General features: G+C 41.8%; 2 protein-coding genes across 3 annotated transcripts in view; both read right to left on the reverse strand.

Moving 5' to 3' along the window:
* Positions 1-2,175: 2,175 nt before the first annotated feature.
* Positions 2,176-3,765, reverse strand: atoh1a (atonal bHLH transcription factor 1a). The gene is made up of 2 exons (XM_013914405.1): positions 3,387-3,765; positions 2,176-3,111 (listed from the first exon to the last, which is right to left on the reverse strand). The coding sequence occupies exons 1-2, from the start codon at positions 3,658-3,660 to the stop codon at positions 2,261-2,263; spliced, it is 1,125 nt and encodes a 374-aa protein (XP_013769859.1). The 5' UTR covers positions 3,661-3,765; the 3' UTR covers positions 2,176-2,260.
* A 3,494-nt stretch (positions 3,766-7,259) lies between these two features.
* Positions 7,260-25,572, reverse strand: part of grid2 (glutamate receptor, ionotropic, delta 2) — a 530,237-nt gene continuing 511,924 nt past the window's right edge. Inside the window, exons 15-17 of one of the 2 annotated variants that reach the window (XM_005722014.2) lie at positions 20,538-20,778; positions 12,569-12,840; positions 9,856-10,028 (exon numbers count right to left, since the gene is read on the reverse strand). In XM_005722014.2, coding sequence (XP_005722071.1) covers positions 9,923-10,028; positions 12,569-12,840; positions 20,538-20,778 — 619 coding nt within the window. In that variant the 3' untranslated portion in view covers positions 9,856-9,922. Of the gene's footprint in view, positions 10,029-12,568; positions 12,841-20,537; positions 20,779-25,572 lie in introns of both variants that reach the window. The other variant, XM_005722013.1, reaches the window with a different exon arrangement.

The following is a 25,572-nucleotide window of genomic DNA, read 5'->3' on the forward strand; positions in this document are numbered from 1 at the left end:
ACTTGTTGTGGCCTCATTCTAGTCGGTTACGTCTTAAACATCTCTGCGGGGGGTTGGTGGTTACACAGATGATCAGTGTTACTGTTCTGGCTCTTCTGTATCCATTTGAAAAAAAAAAATGTTTACGAAACTTGAGCTCGCTTCACCGCAAAACGAACTCGGCTCAAATTGCTGTCCGATCATACTCGGATACAGCTCTAGCTGCATAAATTCTTTTAATAATTTAACACGGATTCCTTATTATATTCCCCTTTATTCCCTGCCTTCGAGGGGCGAGCGCAGGGGCGCAGACTGCGATTGGCTCATAACAGTGGGTGGGAGACATAGCAGTGACAGGTAGCAAACAGGTTGCTCACCATCATGAATAATTTCGAAGGTGCCTATTTTACTCCTCTCCTCTGTAGCAGGCACCTTTATCCGCCAGGGTTTTTAAGCATTGTAGTAAATAGCCTGAAGAAAGAGGGGCGGGGGTGGAGGGGACGACTAATTTGAGCCTGAGTCACGCAGCAGCCCAGGTTGCCAGAGCCCGCGCGAGCGGGGTGCGTGCGTTCCACGTGCGTGTTTGTCTAAGTTGACGGAAAGAAAGAAAGAGAAAGAAAGAAGCGGAGGCGAAGAGGTGTACACGTGTGTCAGTGTGTGCGTGTATGTGCGCGCACCCGTGTGTGTGCAGGCCTTTCTTTAATGGAGAAAAGTGTGTTCCCTCTCGAGTCAGGTCCTCGGGGACACGGTGGGGACCCGTGAGCGCTCACCAGCTGACAGAGCGTGCTTCACTGAGGCCATCCAACACCTCGGCCCACGAGCCTGCCAACAATAGCCTGAAATTAATGCACATTCCCCATTAATAAATCCGATATTCACCAAATGGACAGCGTGGCAAGAGTTCAAGAAAAAGAAAAAAAAAGTTTGTTTCAAGGAAGCAACAGACTGAAATTAATTAAAGCGAACTTTTCTGTGTTGAAGAAGTCGATCACTGCAACTTTAGAGCACAAGGTGCAACAAGCCAGGGGGGGCGCGTGTACCTGCAACATATGCGAGCGCGTGTTTACATCACATTACATAAGAGAAGCTCAAATATTAAAAGCGTCTATAATTAAACATAAATGCGTGTTTAAATTTGTTTTTTTCCTCCTATAGCTTTAGGGATAAAATCAAACTTCTTGGCCTATTTGTATTTGCCTAACTCATAAAACCTATGGAACCAAAACTGACGTCAACGTTATTTTATCGATTCAAAATTCGTTAAGGTTTATGCATTATATGCAAGAATTAGGCAATAAAACGTTTTGGTGCTATTTTACTTGGAACTTATCCATAGAAATAAAGAAATTATTAATATTATTATTATCATCATCAACAGGGTCACAGAAACAGAGACATGACATTTTCGTTTGCTTTTTTTTATTATTATTATTTCCAAAATCAAATTAACATAACTAATAATGGCGAATGATTGCTTTTTTCCTGGGGCAAATTTAACTAAAAAAAGCAAATCACAGGAAACATGGGCTATGAGCAATAAATACATTACATACAAGAACAAAAACAGTTACCAACCAAAGAAAAAAGACACAAGCTGATGTGAAGATAAAAAAAAAGAAAATACAAAAGGCGGCAGCAATGATGGCTACATTAAATAGGCTATTTGTATGGAGTTGGCAGCACTACACTAACAAACAAAGCAAACCTCTATTTTTATATTTATGGTGTGAAAACAAACAAACAACAAACAAAGCCTCTGGCTCTTATAGTTTAAAGTGCACATCATGAACTTTTAAAGTTGCAAAACAAAATTCATTTTTACAAAAAAAAAAAACATAAATCACAACAAAACTCATTTCATAGCTACAAAAACGTCTTTACATTATCAAATATAAGCAATTATCCATAAACTTGTGATTTTTTTGTGGAAGACAGCTTTTTGGTTGGAGGGACGTGGGAAATACCCGTGGCAGTGCTGCGCGCGACATGGCAGAGGGGTCTTCCAACCACGTCTCCATGGAGACTGAAAAATTATAGGATAGATATTTATTGGCAGAATCAAATTAGGCCTTACTCACATTTTTAAAAAAGATCTTTAAACGATGCAACATGTTAAATTAAACATTAAACTTCTTTTTCTTTTATTTGCAAAAAGCAAGAATTTCTCTTACAAACGCATTTCGTCAACGCAGGACTATCGCTATGATTGACACGTCTTATGGACATTACTTCACTGTAGGCTATAGAGAAACTTCGCTATACTGTGTCTTTATGTGGGAATTTAGAAGGAAATTGTGCGGTGATGGTGTGAGGGCAGCTTCAGTTCTGAAAGATCGTCTTCTTCACTCGAATGAAGCTCCATCGCTATTTCATCCGAGTCACTGAAGTGGGAGTGCGGGGAAAACTCTCCGTCGCTCCGGGGAGACGCTTTCCTCCCATTTGCAAACTGCGAACTGCCCGCCCGAGCAGATGCCGAAGGAGACGGGGAACACATCGCTTTTTCAACTCTAGTGGAAAACGAACTTTCGTCGAAGGAGGAACAGAAGGGAACCCCGCTGATGTGCACAGGTAAGCTGCTACCTGAAACGGGCGCAGGGTCCGCTGCTCTGCAGGTTGAGGGAGACTGAGAGGCCCTGTCCTTCATCCCGTCATAACCAGCGGTGGACGAGAGCATAATGTCACACTTTGGCGAGCTGGTGTTGTTGGAGATGTCGTTATTACTGCTGCTGCTGCTGCTGCTGGAGGAAGAGGAGGAGGACACTGGACCTTGGAGAAGCTCGGCGAGGGCGTTGATGTAAATCTGCGCCATCTGCAGAGTTTCATACTTCGAGAGCTTCTTGTCGTTGTCAAACGCTGGGATGACGCTGCGCAGCTCATCAAACGCATGGTTGAGCCCGTGCATTCGCCTTCTCTCACGCGCGTTGGCGGCCACTCTCCTTTGCCTTTGAATCCCATTGACAGGCTTGTGGGAGGGGGCTCTCTGTCTCACGGAGGCCTCCTCTTCGGGCCCGGTGAGGGTGCCTTTAAGGCGACACAACTCCCTGACTTTGAGAGAAGAAGACGTGAGGCTCTTGGCAGGTTTTCTGTAGCTCTGTGGGCTGGGATGGCCTGAGGAACCCGGGGAGCCACTCTCTGAAAAATGAAAAGAAATTAAGCTACACTCTGGGTTGTGAAAAAAGCGTATCAGTACTATTTTAGACAATAAACTCGTTACAACTTTCCAACTGCGCAAAAAACGTTATAATTTACATAAAGGCAGCGCTCCTTCTGTTTATATTTAACTTCCAGAGCTTGATAAATTACATCAGTTACCACCAACAGCCCCTGCTGCCTGTTGCATGAGCCGGTTTTTAGATAATTAACGGGAAAGCTGCTCAAAAGTTGCACGCACTGGTGCTGTTCCTCACCGTGGTAGGAGCCGGTACTCGGACATGGCGAGTGCCGCAGGTAGTCGGGTGAAGTGGCGTGTGCCGCACAGGTGCCAGAAGCGGAAGCCAGCCAGGCGCGTGGGTCGCTATCGCTGTCCACGAGCGTCAGCCCAGGTTCGTAGCGGGACTCCTCGAACTGTTGCTTCCCTCCCCTCTCCACCTCTCTGGGGCTCCCACAACTCTGCTGCCGCGAGTGCGTGGCCGGCGCCTCACGTGCGCATTTGCTCCAGCCCTCCACAGTTAGGACATCCATGATTCCCCCCAAGAAAAACACTGTAGAGAAAAAAAGTTATCGGAGGCACGCACAGCTATGTTGTCTCACCGTGTGAATGTGAGTGTCGCGTGCGAGACTCCTTCTCTGGTGTCTCAAGGCGCGGCGTCGGTTTAAAAAGCGGCACGCGCCTGGAAGCCCCCCTCCTCGCGTCGGTCGCGTGTTGACGTCCAATGAGAAGTCTCGGTAAAGCCCGAGAGAGGCGATTATGACCCCCCGACGCTGGACTGTTTATGATAACGTTACAATTTAAGGGGGTGTTTAACACAAGGGAGGTAAGGGGAACCTCCCACAGGACGCACGTGCAAGTGATGACGGTTTTTAGGTGAGGAGCGTGGACGGGACAAGAACACCTACCTGCTTCTGAGCCCGTGTTACATCTCAGGAATGACGCAGAGTAGGGAGAGGGTTAAAGAGGCGCATGGCAAGGTTCAAGTGGTTAATTTGCTACCCACGGCTGTGGAAGTGGCGACTCGGTTAGTTCATTTAATGCTTTCCACTATAAAACCGCTTCAGCCAAAACCAAACTGCTGGATTTCACCAGTAGCAGAAATGAACAAAGTTGAGGAAGAAAAGTCGTGGGTAGATGAAGCGTGACCAAAAGCCAAAAAAAAAAAAAAAAAAGAAAAAAGAACGTAGCAGTTCCTGGGGCTCGCGCGCTCATTCATTCATTCTCAGATCATCTCCAGTTTCCATTTTTCTTTTGTAGAGGCTCTAAAACCTTTTGATCCAGCTCTCGGAACCGCCCTTTCGGTAAAAAAGGGCTTCACAGGGAACGGAAACATGAGTAGGGGTCTCAACACTGTTTCCATACTGACACAAGTGGCGCGCGGTTGAAGGGTTCTCTCGCGCGCACACACACACCGACGTTATTGCCAAACTTCACCATGCCTTCTATAAGATAGGCGACCTTTAGAAAAACGAAATACGGCTTTTAAAGCTACAGTTAAAAAAAATCAACGGGAAGCAAAATGAACCACGTTCAGTCTGATGATCAAAGGAGCCGTGCTTACCGAGATGTAAACTTTAGGCATCTGGCAAAATAGCAAGAGGGTGATTGCTGATGGGAAATGGGCTCAGCGCAGTCAATTAGAAGGATTAGAAGGATATGCACAAGATCGGTGTATGGGACACAAAGATCAAGAGATGCAAACCCGAATGTAGCTGCCAAAGTATCCTGGTAATATTAAAAAAAAAAATCTAACCAAATTCAAATGAAATAAACTTATCAAATAATTTAAAAAAAATAAAGAATTCTTTTTTTTGCGTTTTCATTCATAATCCGCGAGACATCCACGACACAATATATGGCAAGGAATTGTGTGAAGGAACCCCATAATTTCAGAGATAATCCGACATCAGTCTTTTCCATTTTTTATTCATGTATTCATCATGGGGACGTCTTGCGGGCTAGAGGTCTGGCGCCGAGCGTTTGCCCCCTCTTCCCACCTACGAGCCCCCCCATCTAACGGGCTGTGCCGGGCTCCTGAAGCTACCGACAGGTTGGATATTGTAGCTGACGATTATTAAAGTGTCGCAGCCACAATGGAGACTCTATGTTCCATTGGTCACGCCTGGGGGGCTCCTCGAGGGAGAGTGGCGGGCTCCCATTCCAGTGCGCGAGAGGAGTCTGCGTGCTGCCCCTTCTCATTCCCATCTCCCTGGAGACAGGGGCGCGACGGGCACGAGACTGGGGTGAGGGGAGCTGGACAGGGATTTCAAAACGTATCTGCGTTTCAACTAAATCAACTAAACCCGCATAGATCAGGGATTGCTTCGGATGAAGTAATCTTCTAAATGTGTAACTTTAAAATAGGAAACAACGGAGGGGAAGCTTCCTGTTCCCGAAAAATGAAGATCATGGAATTTAAATACTTGATGTTTTAATTGGAACTCACTGGAACTCATCCATTTTACCTACAGGAGCAGTGTCAATAAAACTCGAAATTAACAGCATTTCAACTAGACTCCCTTCATTATAGCTAAACCAGTATAGACTTAATCTTTAGTAAAATCATATTTAACAAAGCTTTGTGCGTGTCTATATTATTTTCTTGAGGCTTCTCATTAAATATATAGAGATCTATTACAAGTTATATTTTATGCCATAAAAAGAATCCATAGTTGTTTTAGAGTCTATAATCTATATGCTTCCTCTTCAAAAGGGTGAAATGTGAGTGGTTAAGTCTACATTAAGTTGCTTACAGTGATCTCAGACCTTTAGTTCAAATTTGCTGTGGCTCAGCTGTGTCCATCACTGTCTTCCATTAATTCTAATTAGCTCTGGGAATGCCTGACAACCATTCAACTCATCACTGAGTGCTAACAGTAAGTTCAGAGAGACACTTGTGGGAGCTATGTAGTGCCACTATCTGGTTCACAAAGGCTATTGCAGTGTAATGCTCCAGTGAACTTGACAGCAGTCATCCTCAGCAGGATCTCTATCCAGCTGTTAACAGCAGTATATGGGCCTTTGAAGTGATAGCCTATTTAGGAAAGACACAAAAGCTTAGCTCAGGCTTGAACTTCACACGTATTCCACACATGAAATGAACTCACAAAACATTTGTATCCACTTCTATCATGATTCTGATATCCAGTATCTGGATCAACGCTGCCGTAAAATACATGAAAACGGTGAAAGCTGTGAATTTAAATCTTTAGATGCTTCCTTTATAAGAAAAAAATGTGAAGAGTTTTCCCGTGTGTTGGGAACCAGGAAGTGATATGTTTAGTGCAGTGTTTCTCAGTCTGTGGTGGGATTTAGAGCCACTGCAGGTGGGACACAGCCAAGCACGTTAGAAAAAAGCAAAAGTGACACTATGTAGAATTACTTTTTTCCTCAGAAATAAACAATAGTTTGCTGATGTTACTGTGCTAATGTTTACATCACAGAGAATTCATCTGGTTGTTTTTATATTGTAAAGAATTGATGAAAGTCATGGGGCAGGGGGAACATGCCAAAATAAGTTTGAGCACAGCTGTTTAATGTAAGGAACGATAAATATCCTCTTCTTTAACTAATTATTCACAAACTGTTGTGTTTTTTCATGTTGAATTTTGAAGTGTGACTTTCCTCTGATGGTTGTCTACATTAGCAAAGACAACAAATACCATCCCACTGTAGAAAACCTGTTTATTAGACAAATTATACACAGAAAGCTTTGCCACTTGTAACAGAGGCCCCAGTTTGTTCGGTTTTTGAATAATATGCAACACATACAACAAAATAGGCCTATATTAAATACTGTACATCATAAATTTTTGAAAATTATCAAGTAAATCCTGTAGTTCTATGTATGAAATTAAAAATGTTAACAGATAGCAAAACAGCAAGTTTGTGCATGCTTTCTTTTTAGTGAACTTGCCACTTTTCGTTATTTAGCTAGCAAATAATAAAATGAACTCAGGATGACATGAGAAAAGCAAACGGTTCGTGTGTGTTCATGTTTACCATGGGCAAGACAAGGGAAAAGCCAAATGCAGCAATGTGACTGCTCAAACTCAACACCAAAGCCCAATGTGATATACTCTTTTCTTTTTGTTAAACAAAAATAGCATTGACATGTAAAATATACATTTTTATAATGTCTCTTTCGTTTATACTAAATAAAAATTTTTTAAATGTCTGTGTCCTATTTGTCATTCGATAGCCATACTGTAGCCTAATATAAGAAAAGAATGCCTAAGAACGCTTGCTTCAAAACACTGTGGCGTGACTGAATTCTCTACACACAACATTTTGCAGTTTTAGTTCTTTAAGATAACAAACTGAAAACTTGTTCTAAACAACTATCGTTATCAATTATTAATACAGCGTTAGTGAAAAAGGTTTGGTTCCGTTTTACCAACCCCGCCCACCCCCCTCCCGTGACCCATAAAATATTCCTTTAATGCTCTCAGTGTACCATTCCCCACCCCAAAATGCACCTTAATGGTCTCATTTTAATTAATTGGCACTTAAAAAAAACAAACAAACAAACAGACACACAAACAAAAAGTTATATAAACAGTACCCTTAACATGAAAAGTATGAAACAGAACCGCATTTTGGACTCGTCTCGCAAAAGGCAGCCATTGAGTTGTGATGGCCTTTGGATCTTCATAACTTTCCCATCACCCGCAGCACAACCACTGATCTGTTCTTCTTAAATAGTCCCAGTACACTGATATATTGGGTTTAACTGGAAGCTGGGAGGTTACAGCGAACTAGTTGTCACGTAAGGCCTGCACTGAAGATGCTGTTGCAATGGCTTCTCCTCAACACAAAATAAAACTCCATTTCACCACTTGAACCTGATAAGAAGTGATTCATGAACTTGATGACATTACAGAGTGACATTTTATCTTTTTTTAAACACCCGAGCCATGGTAGCACTAAAAGTAAGCAAAACAAAGAAAAAACAAAAATCAAACGTCTGAATGACTTAATGATGCAAAACCAGAGACTACAGCACTCATTTAGCAGTTTTTCAAAATTTGCTGAAAAATAAAAAAACAACAGACAGCTTAGAACAATGTTAATTTTTTTCTTGTACTTCCTGACCAAAACACATTCCACGCATTAAAATCTATTTTTTTTTCCAAAAACAAAATTCAATAAAAGACATATAATAAGCATAAGCTTTTTGAAGTCTTTCAGCTTGTCTTTTATGGGTTTTTTAAAGTTTTTTTTTAAGCTGCTTTTTACTATACCTCTTAGAGTCAGATTAGAGGATCTCACCTTGACTTGAAAAGCAGATAGCACAGTACAGGTGAGAAAAGAAAAGGTCAGATCTACATACAATCACTTACAGGTCTGTGGGCACTGGTACAGTGCAGTGGGATTGACAAAGAGTTTAATGTGCATCAGAATGGTGAAAACAGTTTCAAGCTGATGCACCAAAAAAAGAAAAAAAATGGCAGAAGTAGTTTAAGATTGATGCACCAAACTGGCAATTTCTACAGTGTCATACTGTTGCACTGTCATGGCATTTCAACAGTTTCCAGATCGATGCACCAGGAAGGTGTCGCTATGTGTTCAGCCTTCTCTTTAGTCAGGCCACAGTGTGGACACCATCTTGGAGATGATTACACATTTAGAGCCCCAGGTATTGGTGAAACGCCACCAGAAAAGAGAAAACAGCATGAAAAGGCAGAGTTAAACTGGCGAAGTGGAATCTTCCAATATTCATTGAGTTGGGGCCTTTTCAAAACACTACACGGGCTGTGTACTGTATGTATTCCGACGGCCACTGACAAAAGTATATGTGTTTTATATACCTTCACAAAATAACAGCCCCATAATTGCTTAGTAGTAGAAGCCCCCTTGAAGTTGTTTCATGGCTAAAGAGATCACCAGTCATCCACAAATGACAGCCCTGGAGCTAACAAGAATATAAGAGTATTTCCTGGAGCTGAACTAGTATAAACTAAACCCTCCGAGACGGGAGTTTAGATAGTAATAGGAGTCAGGTTGTTTCATCAGATCCCGTAGCATGAGGCAGATCCCATGTCATAAAACTGAAACAATAAAAAAAAACAAGATTCCCTTTCACACACATCTCGAAAATAATCCCCCAATCACAAGAACAACAACAATAAAGCAAAGAGTCAAGCCCCCTCCCGCACCCTTTCCCCTCTTGCACCTCACCACCGTGGTTTGCACAAATGAGGAACACCCCAACAGACTTCCACCTCCTTTGACTTCCCCATGTATAAAATAGACACCCCTGGAAACACCCCAGCTGAAACTGAAAACAGAAAGATTCCTATGTACACAGATCTCCACCTTCTGACTTTCGAACTTAGCCACATCATATCTGTTCTACCACCTATGACTGACTAGAACCACCTCGCCTCCTCCTGCATATAACTCTTCTTCCTGAAACAACCTTAGCAACTCCTCATATGGAGGTGCCCCTGTCTGGATCATTGCCATAGCCAAAGTTGGGTCCTGGACCTGTGGGCTGGTAGGGAATGGAGGACATTGTTTTAATGGGGCTGCGGAAGAAGCCACCATTGGGGGCCCTCTGCCTGAAAGGGCCCACCCCACCAGTCCGGTGGTCCTGGAGGACACCCCCGCCACTGCCACCGCTACTGAAACCAGCAGAAAATCCAGCGGCGGCTTTGGCAGAGAGGCTACGGCTTAGGGTCTGGATCTGCTCAGGGATGAAGGTGGTGGTGGTGATGTGGGTGTTGCGGAAATCGCTGATCTGCTCAAGCGCCTGGCGGGCAGCAGGTAGCGCATCCATGTCAAGGGGTGTTAAATCGACGGAAGAGGTGGAGAACTGCTTGTGGGGGCTTTCGTCCTCGGTGCACAAGCTGTTAACCCGGCGGTGTAGGTGCTCCAGGTCGATCTCCTTATCGTCCTGTAGGTGGGGAGGGGCAGGGAAGGAGTAGAACGGAGAAGAGGTGATGGTAAATGGAAAGAGGGGAAAATGTTAATGGGAAGTGAGGGAAAATGGAAAGAAGACGTTTGAAAGGAAAGGCGAGAAGGGATGGGATAGAAGAAAGATCGAGGGACAATGTTTAAGAATGGGAGATGGAGATAAGGAGATATGGAGAAGGACAAGATAACAGGAATGCAAATGGGAGGGATAAATTGAGGAAAGTTGGATAAAGGAAGAGAAGGAGGTAAAGGGAGTAAAGGAAAGGAGTGAGGGTAGTGCAAATACAGGAGTAAGGAAGAGAGGAAGAGAACAACAAAGGAAACAGAGTATGTGCAGAGAGGACATAGTATGGGGTGTATTTGTATTCAGCAAAAGGGATGTCATCCATCCAACCAGTATAAATGGTTATTAAAAATAATAGTGAAAGCAAGAGAAAGGTGTTAGACAAAGCAGATGGTGAAACGATGAGGGCGGGACAACAAGCAAACATGACACACGATTTCAAGTCGTTGTATTTGCAATAGTTCAGCACAAAAATGTTTTGATGGCCACAGGGAAACGTGGATTTGGCAGGAAGCGGGGAGAGCAAAAAGAGAGGAGGGGAAGGATGGAAGGGAAAGATAGAGAAGCACACTCTGAGCTGTGGTCAGGATATTGGAAGAGAGAAACATACACACACTTGTACAAGGTCTGTAAGGGAGTGCAGATAATCTGGAATACCAGCAGGAAACACACTGCAGTCATGCTGTGTGCTCTGTGATTCCAGGGTGTTAGGTCAATTATCAAGCAAGCATTACCATACATTATCTACTTAATCTTCAAATACAACTTATTCTATGCAAGACAGTTCAAATGTTGGACAGTACCTAACTTTGTCTTATGTATTTTACCTGGTTCATTATGGCCACTTTGAAAAGGAAAATTCACATTGAGATTAACATCTCGTAAATTTGGTACCAGGCCATAATTTATTGCTGAAGTTCTTCTTTTTTAGGATTGCATCATTAACTTAAATCAAAAAATGTCTAACAATTAACAATCTTAACAATTCCACTTGAAACACAGCAAATACATTAACTTAAGCTTTAACTTAACTTACAGTATCAGTTAAATGAAACTTATAAAGAAATATGACTATATTCACATTTACTTATATGATAACTTATCCACATAGTCTAAAAAATGGTAACACTCAGTGAGAGGTGTTTCATGCTTTTACTGCATAGGGTAGGGTGGATAGTAGTGCAGGGGAGTTCAGTTTGCAATGAATGAGGTGAGCACATAGACGAGAGAGGGCTCAGGTGAGCAGAAGACAGTGCTGGAGAAGTTTCCACAACTTTTACGTTGTTCATTGTCCACAAACGTGCCAGTGTGCTTCTGTAGGTTTTTAGGTGGTGAGATGAGGTAAGGTTTTCTGTCTCAGAGGTAGGTGAGGTGGGGGGAACCACATAACTTGGATGTCTCATTTTTGGTGTTTTAAATTCCAGGGTAGTATTATTTAGGTAACGTCATACAGGGTTTTTGTGATGATAGGAGTCACATTAATACAGGTAGGAGGGATAGAGAGTTTTACTGACCGTGTCCTTTGGGTCTGGGGGATTCTGGAGGGGGCTCTGGCCCTACTGTATGTAGTTCACAGGACGAGGGGACCAGGAGTGATGCCCCATCTAAAGGAGGGACAGTGGGAGGAAGGAGAGGACGAGGGGGCGCTAACGTCTGTCGTGAAACTATCATACAAACACTAAAAGTTTGAGTTAGGGGACATCAACGGGGCAGTGTTGGTACAGAAAGAAATGCGGGGGAGTTGAAAGAGAAGAGTGAATCACAAATGGTCAGCCTGCTGTCTGTGAAAGGAGACTAATGGGTAACTGGGTGAACAAAAGGGACTGAAGCAAGGAAAAATGGAAGGTTTCTTTCCTCTTTTTTAAGAAGATCCCAGAGCCAGATCTGACTACAAGATTATGTTATACTGTGAAGAGTGTAACATTTCCCAGCATCACAAGATCTATTATAACATTACATAAGATATAGCAACACTAAGTCACTTATTAAGAACTATAATGACCTATAAGTAAAATAATTAATGTAAAACTCAAATTTTTCAGTCAAGGCCATATTTCAAGAACAATGTTTGGTTTAGACAGAATATTTTGTGGCTTCATTTGGGATATAAAATGTAGCAAAAGTCTCTGTGACCTAAAAATAAACACTTCGCTGACCTGACATACACATTTATCTTAGAAAGATGGTGCTAAATTTGCCTCAAAATAGAGCCACAGCACCCTCTCGTGGTATAAAGGCATGATTGCACAGTTCAGCTGGCACCATGCCAGATGACAAAACTTTTTTTTTCTTTAAAATGAGGTACTTCTGCATCCGGCATTTGCACCATTCATCCTGATTTTCATTATATCTCTTAATAAATAATCATTCATATTGACATTTCAAAAACACATCGGGCTACAAGCATTAATAACCAATTATATATATATTTTTAAATCTTCTATTGTATATATAACCTTGGGGTTGGAGGTGAGGTGGTGAAGGTTGTCATTCTCATTTTGGGGGTGAGCTCGGAGGGGTTTGTGGGTTCGAAAGAGTGCTGGACAATCAGGGCGCAGGGAATGTCACAGCATGCTGGGGGCTGGTAATGGGTGGCTGTAGGGGCAGTGGTGTTGGCAGTGTTGGGGGTCTGGTTCTGGGTTTGACCGCCCAGGGCAAGGGGGTGCTCGCTGGGGTTGTGAGAACATGGATCGGCAGCTTGCCTGGCAGATGGGCCATCTGCCTGTGTCTGGTGTGAGTGTGTGATGTGCAAGCGCGTAAGTGTGTAGGTTTGAGAGAAGAGAGACAGAAAGAGAGCGGTGGAGTGAATCATACGCATGTATGTGTGTTTGTGTTCATGCAAGTTGAGTGAGAAGATTAAAACAAGAACCCCGCCAAGGAAGAAGCCAAATTGACGCACAGGCAGACGAACGGAAGACGGGCAGAGACGGAGAAGGGGATGAGTGACAGACAAGATCAGGCAGATGGGAGGACGGTAAGGTGGAGGAGAGAGAGAAGGAAATTGGAAAGACAGATGGGTGGGGGGTGAGTGAGAAGAAAGACATGGCAGTCAGTCAGCACACACAGTTAAGCAGGTCGCTCTGTGTTTTGTCCTCAGAGAGACATTCACACAGTCGTTATATACCTGGAAAGGGGAGATGTTTAAATGCCATTTTGTATTGCTCTCTCCCTCTCTCTCTTTCTCCCCCTCGCCCGCTACACCCCTCAACACAGAGTACTTATCTACAAAAACAAAGCAAAAAGGCAATATGAGAGCTTTGAGCCACAGTGACACAGATCATTGTGTAGAGGTAGAACAAGAAGAGTGGCAATTCCCATCCAAACGACCAAGAAAAAACAAAAGAGAGAGCGATAAGAAGTCACCTGTTTTGTGTGTATCAAAGAACCTGATACACAAGGAAGTGCCAGCTCCTCTCATGCTAAATCTACACAGTCAAAACCACAGATGTTACCATTATGGAAGAGTTCTGACAGTGATTGTGATGTGATTTCTGAAGTTCCTCTCAGATTTGAAGTTTTGAAGATTGAGTCCAATGACAGAACTCTTTCATACAAACCTCTGGTTGAACATATATATGTGTGTGTGTGTGTGTGTGTGTGTGTGTGTGTGTGTGTGTGTGTGTGTGTGTGTGTGTGTGTGTGTATAGGCAAAAAGGGGTAAAGCAGCACAGCCGCCCTGTTATGAATGAAATGGGCTTCAGACACTCATCTAGAAAGAGCTTGTCAAAAAAAGCATCAAGAGCAACTTCTAAAGTAATGTTAAGGGTTGATCAGTTTTAGCCACCCATGTGACCATTAGCACATAATGAATTCAGAAATCATGCCTGTGCCTTAAGAATGAACATGAACTGCAGTCATAACTCATTTGAGAAGAGTGAATGACTGTAAAAAAAACCCCCAAAGAACTGCAGGAAGGACTTGAAGGGAGACTGTTAATACACAGTCATACAAACTCCCCTTTATTTTCCCTACATAATATCCTTTTTAAGTGTGCTCAGGATGAAATTAATATCATTGGTTACTCACACGAGTCAGGCCTGTGGAAGTGTGTCTTTGTGTATTTGTGAGTGTATAAGCCCGATTTAAAACAAAACAAACAAAACCAAAACCTCTTAAGCAAACTCTATGCACAGAAGCAGGCTCATAGATAACAATGTCAGCCATTCCACAACACAGAACACAACAGCAGCATGAACACCGACAGCTCACAGTCAACACAAGATACAGCGTATAGTATGAATGTGAAGGCATGTAAAGACATGTACAATATGTGATTATGCATGTTTTAATATTTATAAGAAACACAGAGACACAAACACAGATTAGTTGTATTAGTGTTTGAACAGTGAATTGCTGATCGTCAGGTATGCAGAAAGCTTGTATGGCTGTAGGTATGTGCAAGTGAAGGCGCTGCGTTGGCCAAATGTTTGATGGATGAATGTAGTCATGATTTGTGCAAGTGATTACTTTTTATGAGTGGTTTGCATTCATCATAGGATGCTCATGTGGCCCGCTAAGAGCAAAACAACCCGATTCTTCATTGCTGCTGGTGAATGGACGTACACCCGGGCCAACGAAGCATGTTTAATACAAATTGTATACCTTGATTTTAATGGGTTTTTATGACATGGCATATCTTACGCAAAGTTTGAGCATTCGTCACTTTGAGGCAAGCCTGACATGATGGAAGAGGTGAGCTAAAACCGAGGCAGCAATGACGTGTATGCATGCACGCATGAGGGTGAACTCAAAAGATCTATTTAGGTGTAAAGGAGGCCATGTTCATGTATCATGGGCGACAAATCTGGATTTGTCTTTGATGTTCTTTAATCAGACATGATTACATGTATAAGTGCACTTTTTAGTATAGAATCTGGAGATGTTTGTCTCCTTTGACAAACATCTGTGGGAGGAGCGACCTATCTGATCACCCCAGTGACATATTTACACTTAGAGTGTTTCTCAGTCGTGTTTTATCTTTTTTCACTTGTAGAGGAAATCATTCAAACCACCGGGTGGCAGATATCAAAGTGAATTCTCTATAAAGATAGTCTATAAATTGTATGCTTACTGGACAGAGTAACTAACTGTGTTGGAGTAGGGCAGTGGAAAGAGTCCTCGTGCCAAGTCTGCACTCCCAATGTATCTTTCAGCTGCCAGTGCATCTTACTAAGCCAATTTTTCTGTGCCCACGCATAAAGAGTGGGTCACCAGGCTTTTCCTACTTTATGCGAAGCTTTCAAAAATGAACAAAGAGCCACACGCTCTTGACCCGTTGTAATGGTTTCAAGTGGTTTCAACATTCACTCTGACAGTAAGACAGACGCCATCAAGTTCTTTATTTAAACTGTTAGAAAGTAAAGCATGGAGTTAATTACAAGCTTTATGGCTTGATTCACTTTATTAATTTAACTTTTGGAAGCTGACTTTGAACGCACTAGGCTTACTCCACTGGCCATGACTAAGGCCAAATTGCATGCAGATGCAGAGATTTCCCAAGTCGATAAATTGCAACATATGCAATTTATCTAATTAGCTGCTTTGAAGTTGACTTAAATTCGTCTTCCTTCCTCCACTGAGTCAGGACATGCTGCAGTGGTCCCAGCTTGACACTCTCCTGTTCTGTTCTCAGCAACCGTCTTTGCAGCTGGCTGCCCGTTTGAAAACACTCTGCACAGATGGTGATTTGAGATCAGAGTGTGGCATTTGCACAGTTTTTGCAAGACACGAAATACCATTTCGGCCAAATAAAAATGTCCAACGAGGCGAATTCTATTTTAAACTTACCTTTGTAGACAAATATACATTTTTCTTCATGTTTGACTATGAAAGCTCTAATGTTCAAAGCTGCGGTGAAACATAATTATCTGATAGTCATATATGGATGCACATAGTTCACACGTAGGGCCAGTAACTCCTCAATGAATTTCATGTTTGGTGAAAAGTGATGGTAGAAGCTGCGCGGAGAGTGAAAATAGAGAGCTTGAAAGACAAGTTCACATCCTGCCTACATTTCCCCCTCCACGTCTATCATTGAGTGAGCTGACCACGCTTGTTAGATTGTTGGTTTCAGAGAGGCTGCGAATGGGAAACGTGTAGGTGTCGAAGGTTTCAGATGCTGTTCGATGATCCGGCAGGCATTACATTTGAAGCATACTGACTCCTTTATGTTCAGCGGTTGCTCTGGGCAAACCTTGAGCTATACAACAGCAATCAATAGGTCAATGCTGTGACAGGGTGAAGGATGAATGTCAGGGGTCAGCCATCAAAAACAATCACGGCTGACTGAGCCAACTTCATTTCAACACGGAGCCGGTGAATGGACTATTTTAACGATGCTCTATTAGTCTGGTCTTAACTTTGATATCCCATCTGTTTGCTCCCACTGCTTTACGAGGGCTTTGTTTTGATTCACACTCAAATAATATCTCACTCCCTCATCTACACAACTATCGGGTCTCACTGACATATATCCATTATGGTTATATAACATCCATATTAAAGGGAAAGTGTCTTAACATGTTAAATATAAGATCACCAGATCCAGCTGCCACCCATGACATGCATCCAACTAAATTGATAATAATAGTGAGTTCTCTGTGACTACCTGAGTCCTTGATATGTAAAACCTTTATTCTCCACAAAGAGAATCAAATGCCTGCTGTCCTTCCTGTCGTCATTGACGCGATTCCACTCCCGTGTTCAATCTGGGGCTGATTCCACTGGCTGCTCTTAGTGGTTAATGAAGATAGCAGGGGGGTTGGGGGTGGGTGTGTTTGTTTGTGTTTCAGCTGAGCCACACTGGGCTTAACATGACTTTGGGTCAACTCAAGGTTTGGTGTCTTTGTGTCTGCTCAGTGGCAGACATGACTACTGGTCTGAATGACAGATTAAAGCTGCTAACTGAGCCGGGAATTAGAGGTAGGGGGTACATTGTGTGTGAGTGTGTATTTAAAAAAAGAGAGAGAGAGAGAGCTAGAAAAAAGCTGACTGATAATAAACAATGAAACATTGGCATCTTGACTAACTGCCAATGTTGCATATGTTGCCATCTGACGCATGTTGTGGAAGAAGAGCTTACAATTAATAACTGTTTTTTTTTTCTTATTAGCTACAATGCTTAGGCAGGAACTCAACTAAGAAATATACCATCTCTGCCTCACTTACATCTAGAATGATCTCTACATGAGTGCGAGCATGCTGGGTAAACATCTAATACATTTAACTTGATTTACCAAAGCAATTAGATGGTAGAAAATGAAATTACAGCCTCAGTATAGAAGAAACTAAATAACAGTCAAGCAGAGAGGACTGCAGTCAACATGTTGCTCTATTTTCACCGCAGCTTGTAGTCAGCTTAATGACACATTATACCAGATGCATGGAAAACTTCCCATATGACCTTATAGCTCGCTCTTACATATTCAGAAAAGAGCACAAAGCCCTTCATAACATTAGCAAATCAAGCCTTAAATTGATTAAGTCTTTAAAGAGGAAAGAATCAACACTGAGACCGAATGTAACTGTGCAATTACATTGATCAGTGGACAAGGAGCCTGAAGGATGTGTAATAAACACAACTAAACATTTGTTCCCATTGAGCCTTGCAGGTGCTATATTGGAGTGAAGTGAACAAAGGTGCTATAAGTCCAACTTTCAGGTTTTGTGCCAAACAGTCTCGTGCACATTAGCCAATGAGGCGCATTGTACAAACAACAAAACACCCCTCTGCTCTCCTCTAGTGTAATTCTGCCCTTCATGTTACAGGACATCACCATTTAAGTTACTAAATTACCATAACTAGAGAGAATTTAGATATTGTAGCGATGCAGTAATTTTCTGATGACATATCAATGTTCTCCACATTCACTTAATGATTTATAGAGTTTTCAAGCTAAAACTTTCAACTAATTGACTTTCCAGATGAGTAGTGTTATTGGTGTTTTATCATGAAAAGTAACCTGAACAGTCTCTAAATCATCCTGACTGTACAGTCACAGTTTCCACTCCCCCTCTATTTGTCATTTTTTCCAAATTATTCTTAGCGGAATTTTAAATTAGCGTGACACCGGTGATTAAGGAGAGGGGACAGGCTTCTTTTACTTGTTTCTCGTCTTCAGAGTCACGCAGATAACAAATCAGTAGCCGAAGACATTTTTTTTCCGCAGCCCAAACATCAGTAACACATTATGTTAGACATTTCAAAACACCTCTCATCTGACTGCCAGTAAGATGTTTTTATGATGTTCTGGTTAAGAATCAATTTAGCATGAGTTTTTTTAAACCATTACATACGGGTTAACCTTAACCTGTCTTCATTAGACAGCCTCCTGAGAAAGGGGGAAAAAAGCAGCTGTTTGAAGCTGAAGTAATTTACATGATGGGAAAAACATTTTCAGCTAAAACTTAATCTGTGCTGCTTCATGTCTCACTCTAATTTGCTGCAGATGCAAAAATAATAAACTTTTCAGCAAAAGTGAAAATATTATTTCACACATAGTTACATTTCTCTCAGTTCATCAATGGCATGTTTTGCATATGTATATATACTTATTAACAATTTCTCCTTCTGTTCTGGCAAACTGAGTTCGTGGATAAATCAGCACAGTGGTTGCAGCAATAGCTATCACGTCTTTAAAGCAGATGAGCCTGATGAGTCTGTGTCAGGGCAAATTGTTGGATGCCACCAAATGTGGCATCAAAAGTAAAATGCTACCATTTGGGCTTTTCTTTGAAGATATCAGCAGTTTTATTAATGAGGGAGCAAACAAAGCTACCATGTCACACATACCGCAGGGTTCCTACCAGAAGAAGATGTTACCAGAGTCATTTTGATTGCCTCAAATGATATTCCTGCTGAGGTGATCAACCGCACACAGCCTGATTGGATATTTCACAGGGTGCTGCTGCTAATTTACAAGGTGGAGTGTTGCCACTGTTTAGTACGCTGGTATAAATATCCATGTTTAATACTGTGAGTCAGTGCTCTTTGGTCTGCAGCTTTCCAACAGGCCCGCTGGCTGTTTCTGTATTCTGCTTTTAACAGTGCCAGTGTCCTCTTTTTTCTCTCACAAAATATTAACTTAAAAATAAGTGGTTGATCATCCTGTTGACACTGATGCATTTGTGCCACTTTTATTTAGCTAACGCGATCAAAAGACCATTAATTAAGCATTAAAAATGAGGTGAGATTTCACAGGACAGCAGCTGTGGGAAACTAAATCCATTATAGGGCAAATATTCTCTAATTCTGAAAGAGTATAAAAAGAGTAATGACAACAGTTTATCAATAACCTGAGTCCAAACTGGGGTTGTATGTTTTGTATCAAATCCTGTAGAGGCTTTTGTGATGACAGAGTTAACCAGGCGTTGGTGCACGTGTGTTGGGCTTGCGATTTAACTGTCAAGATATTCATCTACTTGGACGTGTCACCCAGATCGTTGTCAGTTATTAATATTTGATTTTATTTGACATCACTATAAATTGGGAGTATACCGTAATGATGATTAAGTAGGACTAACACATGAGCGAAAAATTAACACTCACTTCAATTAACCTAAGTTTAATTTGCTGCTTAATTCAGTTTACACTGACATTCAATTTGCTTTTGGAAGACAATGTCTCTGGTTAATCATTTCGATAATTTGATGGTTACTTTAATTACAAAAACAATTGGAATTTAAAACATGACAGCATGTTTTATAAGCTAATAGTCTGTGTGTTCAGATGGTGATTGTGGGTAAAAGTAAAATGAATTGTTTTTTTCCCTCCACTGAGCTTCTGAAATCGTTGAAGTCGTGATTTACCTTTTTTGTTTTCTACCATTGTAGAGCTTTATATTCACAAGACTAAGCAAAACATCAATGCCAGTTATATTACTGGAGAGCTAATAAAGGACTTCCAAAATTCTTTTTGACAGATTATGCAAAAGCATAGCAAATAATGCAGTTACAATGTGCGCCATAGAAAGTGTATTGCTGACACTGCTTATGTGCAAATTCACTTTAGGGGAAGTAACGTTGTGAACGAGGGTGATTTTCAGCAGTTTTGGGGGCTGTTAGAGTTCACGCCTCCCTTATTATGAAGTCTCTGCTCATGTGTTTGGTGCTCCTGCATCCCAAACTGGAGGGATTTGTTGATAACTTTAATTACATAATTATTTAAAGTCTAAACTTTTTGTTATATCCTTCTCCCCTTTCTTTAGCTTGACCTGTAAGTAAACCCATCCCCCATTCCATCAAAGTCTCTCTACTCTCACTTTACACTTTTTTCCCTGTCTTGATCCATCCATTCCCTTTGTTCAACCTATTACATATTTATGCTTTTCCCTTTTCACGGGATGAAAAGAGCTAGAATCTATTGTAGGTCCTGTACCTCCTGCTATATCATTGCTCCTCCTTTCAGTCACTCATCCATCACCCTACCTCCTTGGAGGGGACCCTGGATCCCTTCCTTCGTGACCACCAGCTTTCCACCATGGCAATGAGACAGGAAAGCACCACGCCAGCAGCCAGGACACAGAAAACGCCAGCAAAGCTGTGGATATCAAGGGCACTGCCACGCTGTCGTGTCTGGACTGAACTGTAGAGGTCACAGGGGCTGTCCTTGGGCCACCACTTGAGTTTTAGTATATCCATGTCACCGTTCTGCTGGAGTTCCAAGATTCTAGGATATAGGCAAGGAAGGCAGGCATGTTAGTCATAAAATTATCCATCCATACTTTAAATAAGTACTTCAAAATCTCTGTTTAGGCATATTCAAATTTCTGGCAAATGGAAAATGTCAACACACACAAAGTTCATGTAAAAAAAAGAAAAGGAAATGTTCAGCAAGCCAGCAGCTACACAGAATTAGACTAATTAAGTAACTGATGGTATCTGAGCGACTTTTTAATGATTAAAGAGTGCAATCAAACACACAGCATGTTTGCATGTCACACAACCTGACGACACTGCAGCGTTTCCTGCAGCTGCTGTAACTCCTCTCTTCCATTTGAGGGCAGTGTTTGCCAGCTGAAATTCGCCCTGATCCCTGACAACCATATTGGGCTGTCAAACTCATTATGGCTAACATTAATATGTTTTGCAGCACAGCGAGAGTACACTGCCACAATGTCATTATGCAGCCTAGCTTTAGTCTCACGATTGATGGCTTCAGAGAGGATACAGCTCAGAGGTTGATGGGGTCCCTCTGTTAGCCTTCAGCTTATTATTTAACTGGGTCGTTCATTTCAGTTTGGAGGAGAGCTGCAGACACACAAGCGTATAGATATTTAACAGGTAATCTGGCGAGGAGTAGAGAGGGGCACAGAAAAAGAGAAAGAGAGGAGTTTGGGAATATGCATATCCAGTACCTTACAGACACATACACACTAACACAGAAAACAAATAGATTCATCAAAGACAAACTAAGCCTCCACACTGACTGGCACCAGGATTGTGGATGCACAACCAGGCGTGCACAAAGGTCGCACATTTGACTGCCACGCATGTTCAAACTGATTCGGGATTCATACATGTGCACATCAAGACAGATGCTTGCAATTATCTGCAGAACTTCCTGAGGGCAAACGCCTTTCTTGCAATTTCAATGGTCGCACAAACGTCAGTGCCCATCTCCCCTCTTCGTTTTTTTCATCACACAAAACGGACAGAAATCAATCAAGAAATGCAAATGAGCACCGCAGTTAGTTTACATAATTAATTTCATTCACAATACCTAAAAAAAACCAAAAACCCAAACAACATAGATCATTTAGATGTAAATCAGGTAAACATGCACGGCACGTCGCGTTATAGCAACGCCACTCTCATTTAGGGATGTTTTCTGTGCTGGTGGGAATGCGTGGCACTGTACAGTTGCAATGGCAGCTATGACTGAAATTGATGGGGTGAAAAAAAAGGAAGGAAGAGAAATGAAGAGGAGAGGAAGAAAATAAGACAACAACAAACTAATTTGAACAGCAAATCCACCGACAGTCACTCGAATGAGAGATCATGTCCGTCAACTGTCGACTTGATTGTGCAATTGTTCGGCTCAAATCAGCGCAGATTAGTGCCATGATTAGATAAGACTTTGATAGTAATGATGCGGATTAGTCACTCAAATCGAACCGATCGGCATTGATAGCCATTATAGTAAACAGACACTACTGGCCTAGTCACGTCCTGGTTGTAAAACTCTCTCATCACATATCAACCGTGCATTTGTTTTCTTCTTGGTAACACAGCCTGCTCTGCTTCTTTTCCTTTCAAACATGTTATTAAACTACTTTTAGACTATGATATTGTATAACACAGGACTCCCAAATTGCTTCATGCTTGACCACTCCGTGCCCCCTTCTGAGTTAGACTCCTGATTGCTGAAGGAGCAATAGCCCCAAAACACTTCACTGTTGCATGCAGGGCGCACTGCTGAACTGCAAGTTAGCATGCCTAAGATTAGGTTGTTGAACCGAGCCCTTGTTTTGATTATTTTATTATTATTTTTTGTTTATTACACACTGTCACACAGGAAAGAGATGCAGCAGATGCCAACTTTAAACAGGATCAGAACATCAGGACAGAAAAGCAAATATACAACAGAAAAAAGGCGACCTGAATAAACACAAAATGTGAGTTTTAGATTATAATAATTACATCTATCGATGCCAAAAGGCAAGTGTGAAAAACCAATCGGCCCTTGAAAGTAATAACTAGTTCAATCAGACAGTTTACTTTTGAAATGATTCATTTCTGCATGAGAACATAGTTGCAGGTTAGTGACAACGTCACTGCCAGGAAACATGGAGGACATACAAATTGGTGGCTGATGAGAAATTATTTCCAAGTGCCTACAGGCAGATTCTGTGGTGGAGAAGGGGTTGAAAGAGCCGACAGAGGCATTGTCTAGTCACAGGGATGGATGGGAATACACACAGCCTAAAGAAAATGCTAAATTGGGAGTATATGCTTGGTATATTACATAAACAGAGTGAGGCACGTTACGTGGTTGCAGCACAGCTCGACTTGTCTTGCCTCAACTGACTTGCAGGCTTTGTTCCATTTGTGGCACCTTTAACAGCAACAACTGCAGCTGAATACTGTCGGACATTGTTGGTGGATTTGGGGCCCACTCTTCTCATAGTTCTGCAGCACAGGTTTGTGAAAATGAAAGGCTCTTTTGAGGTTACACCACAGCATTTCGCTGGGGTTCAATTCTAGACCTTAAGCCACCCCCAAGCGTTAATTTTATTCCCAACTCAGTCAGAGGTGGACTTGCTCTCATGCTTGTGATCATTGTCTTGCTGCATAACTGATTTGCGCTTGAGCTTTAACTCGCCCACTGATGATCTGATGTTATCCTTGAGGATTTTCTGCCAGAGAGCCAAATTCATGTTTCCCTCAATTATGGAGAGTTGCCCTGGCCCTGAAGCAGTTACTCCTACCTCTGTGTATGTCTGTAAGTATAATGCGCTTTTTATTTGTATAAAATTCTGTGTAGTCTGTGGTGTACAGCATATGTAGCAGGGGCTCCTGTCTTCTAAGTACTTCACCTCAGAAAATTCTCCCAAAACATATCAGACAAGCCTTCATTTTTTTTTTGGGATTGAAGTGGTGTTCAATTCACCACTCTGTCATTTTGCCCAGTGTCTGTTGGATAGTGGAAACATGAACACTGAGATTTACTGAGGTGAGAGAGGCCTGTGCTTGCTTGGATGTTTTCCTTGTATCTTTTTAGACTTCCTGGATGAGGCACCACGGCGCTTTTGGAGGAAGGCTGGCCACTTCTCAGAAGGCTAACTATTGCTCCAAGTTTTCTCAGCTTTTGAATAATCTCTCACACTGTGCACCATTGGAGTCCAAAAGTCTCAGACATATTTTTGAAAGCATTCCAGAAGATGTGTTTCAGACATCTTCTTCCCTGTGTCTGGTGGATTTTTATTTGTTTTTTTCTTTGTTTGGTGTTGGTGTGCTACAGGTGGGACCATTTAGCATACACCATGCTTCTGAAAATTGTCTAATTAACTAATGAAGAGGGCTGGTAGTAATCAGGCCTGGATTTGTCCAGTTGAGCAGCAACCAGTTATCAATGCAGTGCCCAATTAATTTTCTTTTGGGAAAAAAAAGTGAGTGAAAGTAACATTTCTGCTTCAAATTTAAAACTTGTATTTTGTACTTACCAGGTTGGGTATGTTTAGGCTAGATGTAGTTGGAGTCATATAGGAGAAGACAGAGAAAAAGAATAAGAGGAGGCTACTTCTGGATTCTCCCTTGGGTCGTCACAACAGGTAGCTCTGCATGTTTGTCATATTTTACACTGGATGCCCTTCTGGATGCAACCACAAAGGGGATTATAGGGGTTATATATTGATGTATATTTAATGACAAATGGAGTGATATTGTGCACTTTTAACTGTAGCTATAGGTATAATAAGTCAGCCAGTTATTCAACAACATATCACTCCTAAATATTTGTTGTTGTGGTTTCAGATATGGATTCACTTTTGTTCCATGAAGATGAGGGTTTTACTGCGAAAAGCTTTTTCTGTGCGCTGGAACTTGACAGTTATCCCTCAATGCCAAAACGAGTCAGGACTCTTTCACTGTGATATTTTTTATTTAATGGACAGATTATCTGAGGCAAAGCCATTTGGGCAGTTAAACATTGTTTTATGAATGAGAACCTTATGAAAGTGTCAAGACCTACGTCATATTTTTGGAAAATTTGACAGCGGTATGCTGTCACTCATGTTACGCCCATTGCTTTTAAAGTTTTATTGATTGTGGGAAGGACATACAGTCATGTGAAAAAAGAAAGCTTTCACAGGACTCAATGCAGTCCTACACCCTTACTGCTTCTATAGCAATTAAGAGGAAAGCAGCCAGGTGCTGATAATGAAACAAACTTAATTAACTGGACATCAGGAAGTGTGACCACCTCTGTAAAAGCAGAAGTTTTGGAGGTTTGCTTGTCTGGAGCATTCAGGTGTGTGTTAACACAATGCCACAACCTTCCTAACAAATTGACCCCAAGGTCATCCTGTGAAATGCACAGAGAAATAGTAAGAAACACAAAAGCAACTCTATAGGTCTCAGTTAGCATGTTAAATGGTAAAGTTCATGACAGTACAATTAGAAAAAGTCTGAATAAGTATGACATGTAAGGGAAACCAGGAAAAAGCCTATTTTCTCTAAAAAGAAATAACTTGCAATGTTGCATCTGAAGAAACCACAAGACTTCAGGAACACAGTGGTGATAATGTGAGCTTGTTTTGCAGCCACAGGACCTGGACACCTTTTAGTCACTGAGTTCTGCAGCACAGGTTTCTGCAGCACCAAAGGATTCTCGGGTCAAATGTGAGGCCATCTGTCTAAAGCAACAGGAGAGCAATCTCAAGCACAGCAGCAGATCTACAACAGAATGGCTGAAAAAGAAAGCGCCGAGGTCCAGACCACAACTCTATTGAAATGCTGTGGC

The sequence above is a fragment of the Pundamilia nyererei genome, unplaced genomic scaffold, assembly GCF_000239375.1.
Source record: "Pundamilia nyererei isolate P.nyererei 1_Seehausen unplaced genomic scaffold, PunNye1.0 scaffold00006, whole genome shotgun sequence".
Lineage (NCBI taxonomy): Eukaryota > Metazoa > Chordata > Actinopteri > Cichliformes > Cichlidae > Pundamilia > Pundamilia nyererei.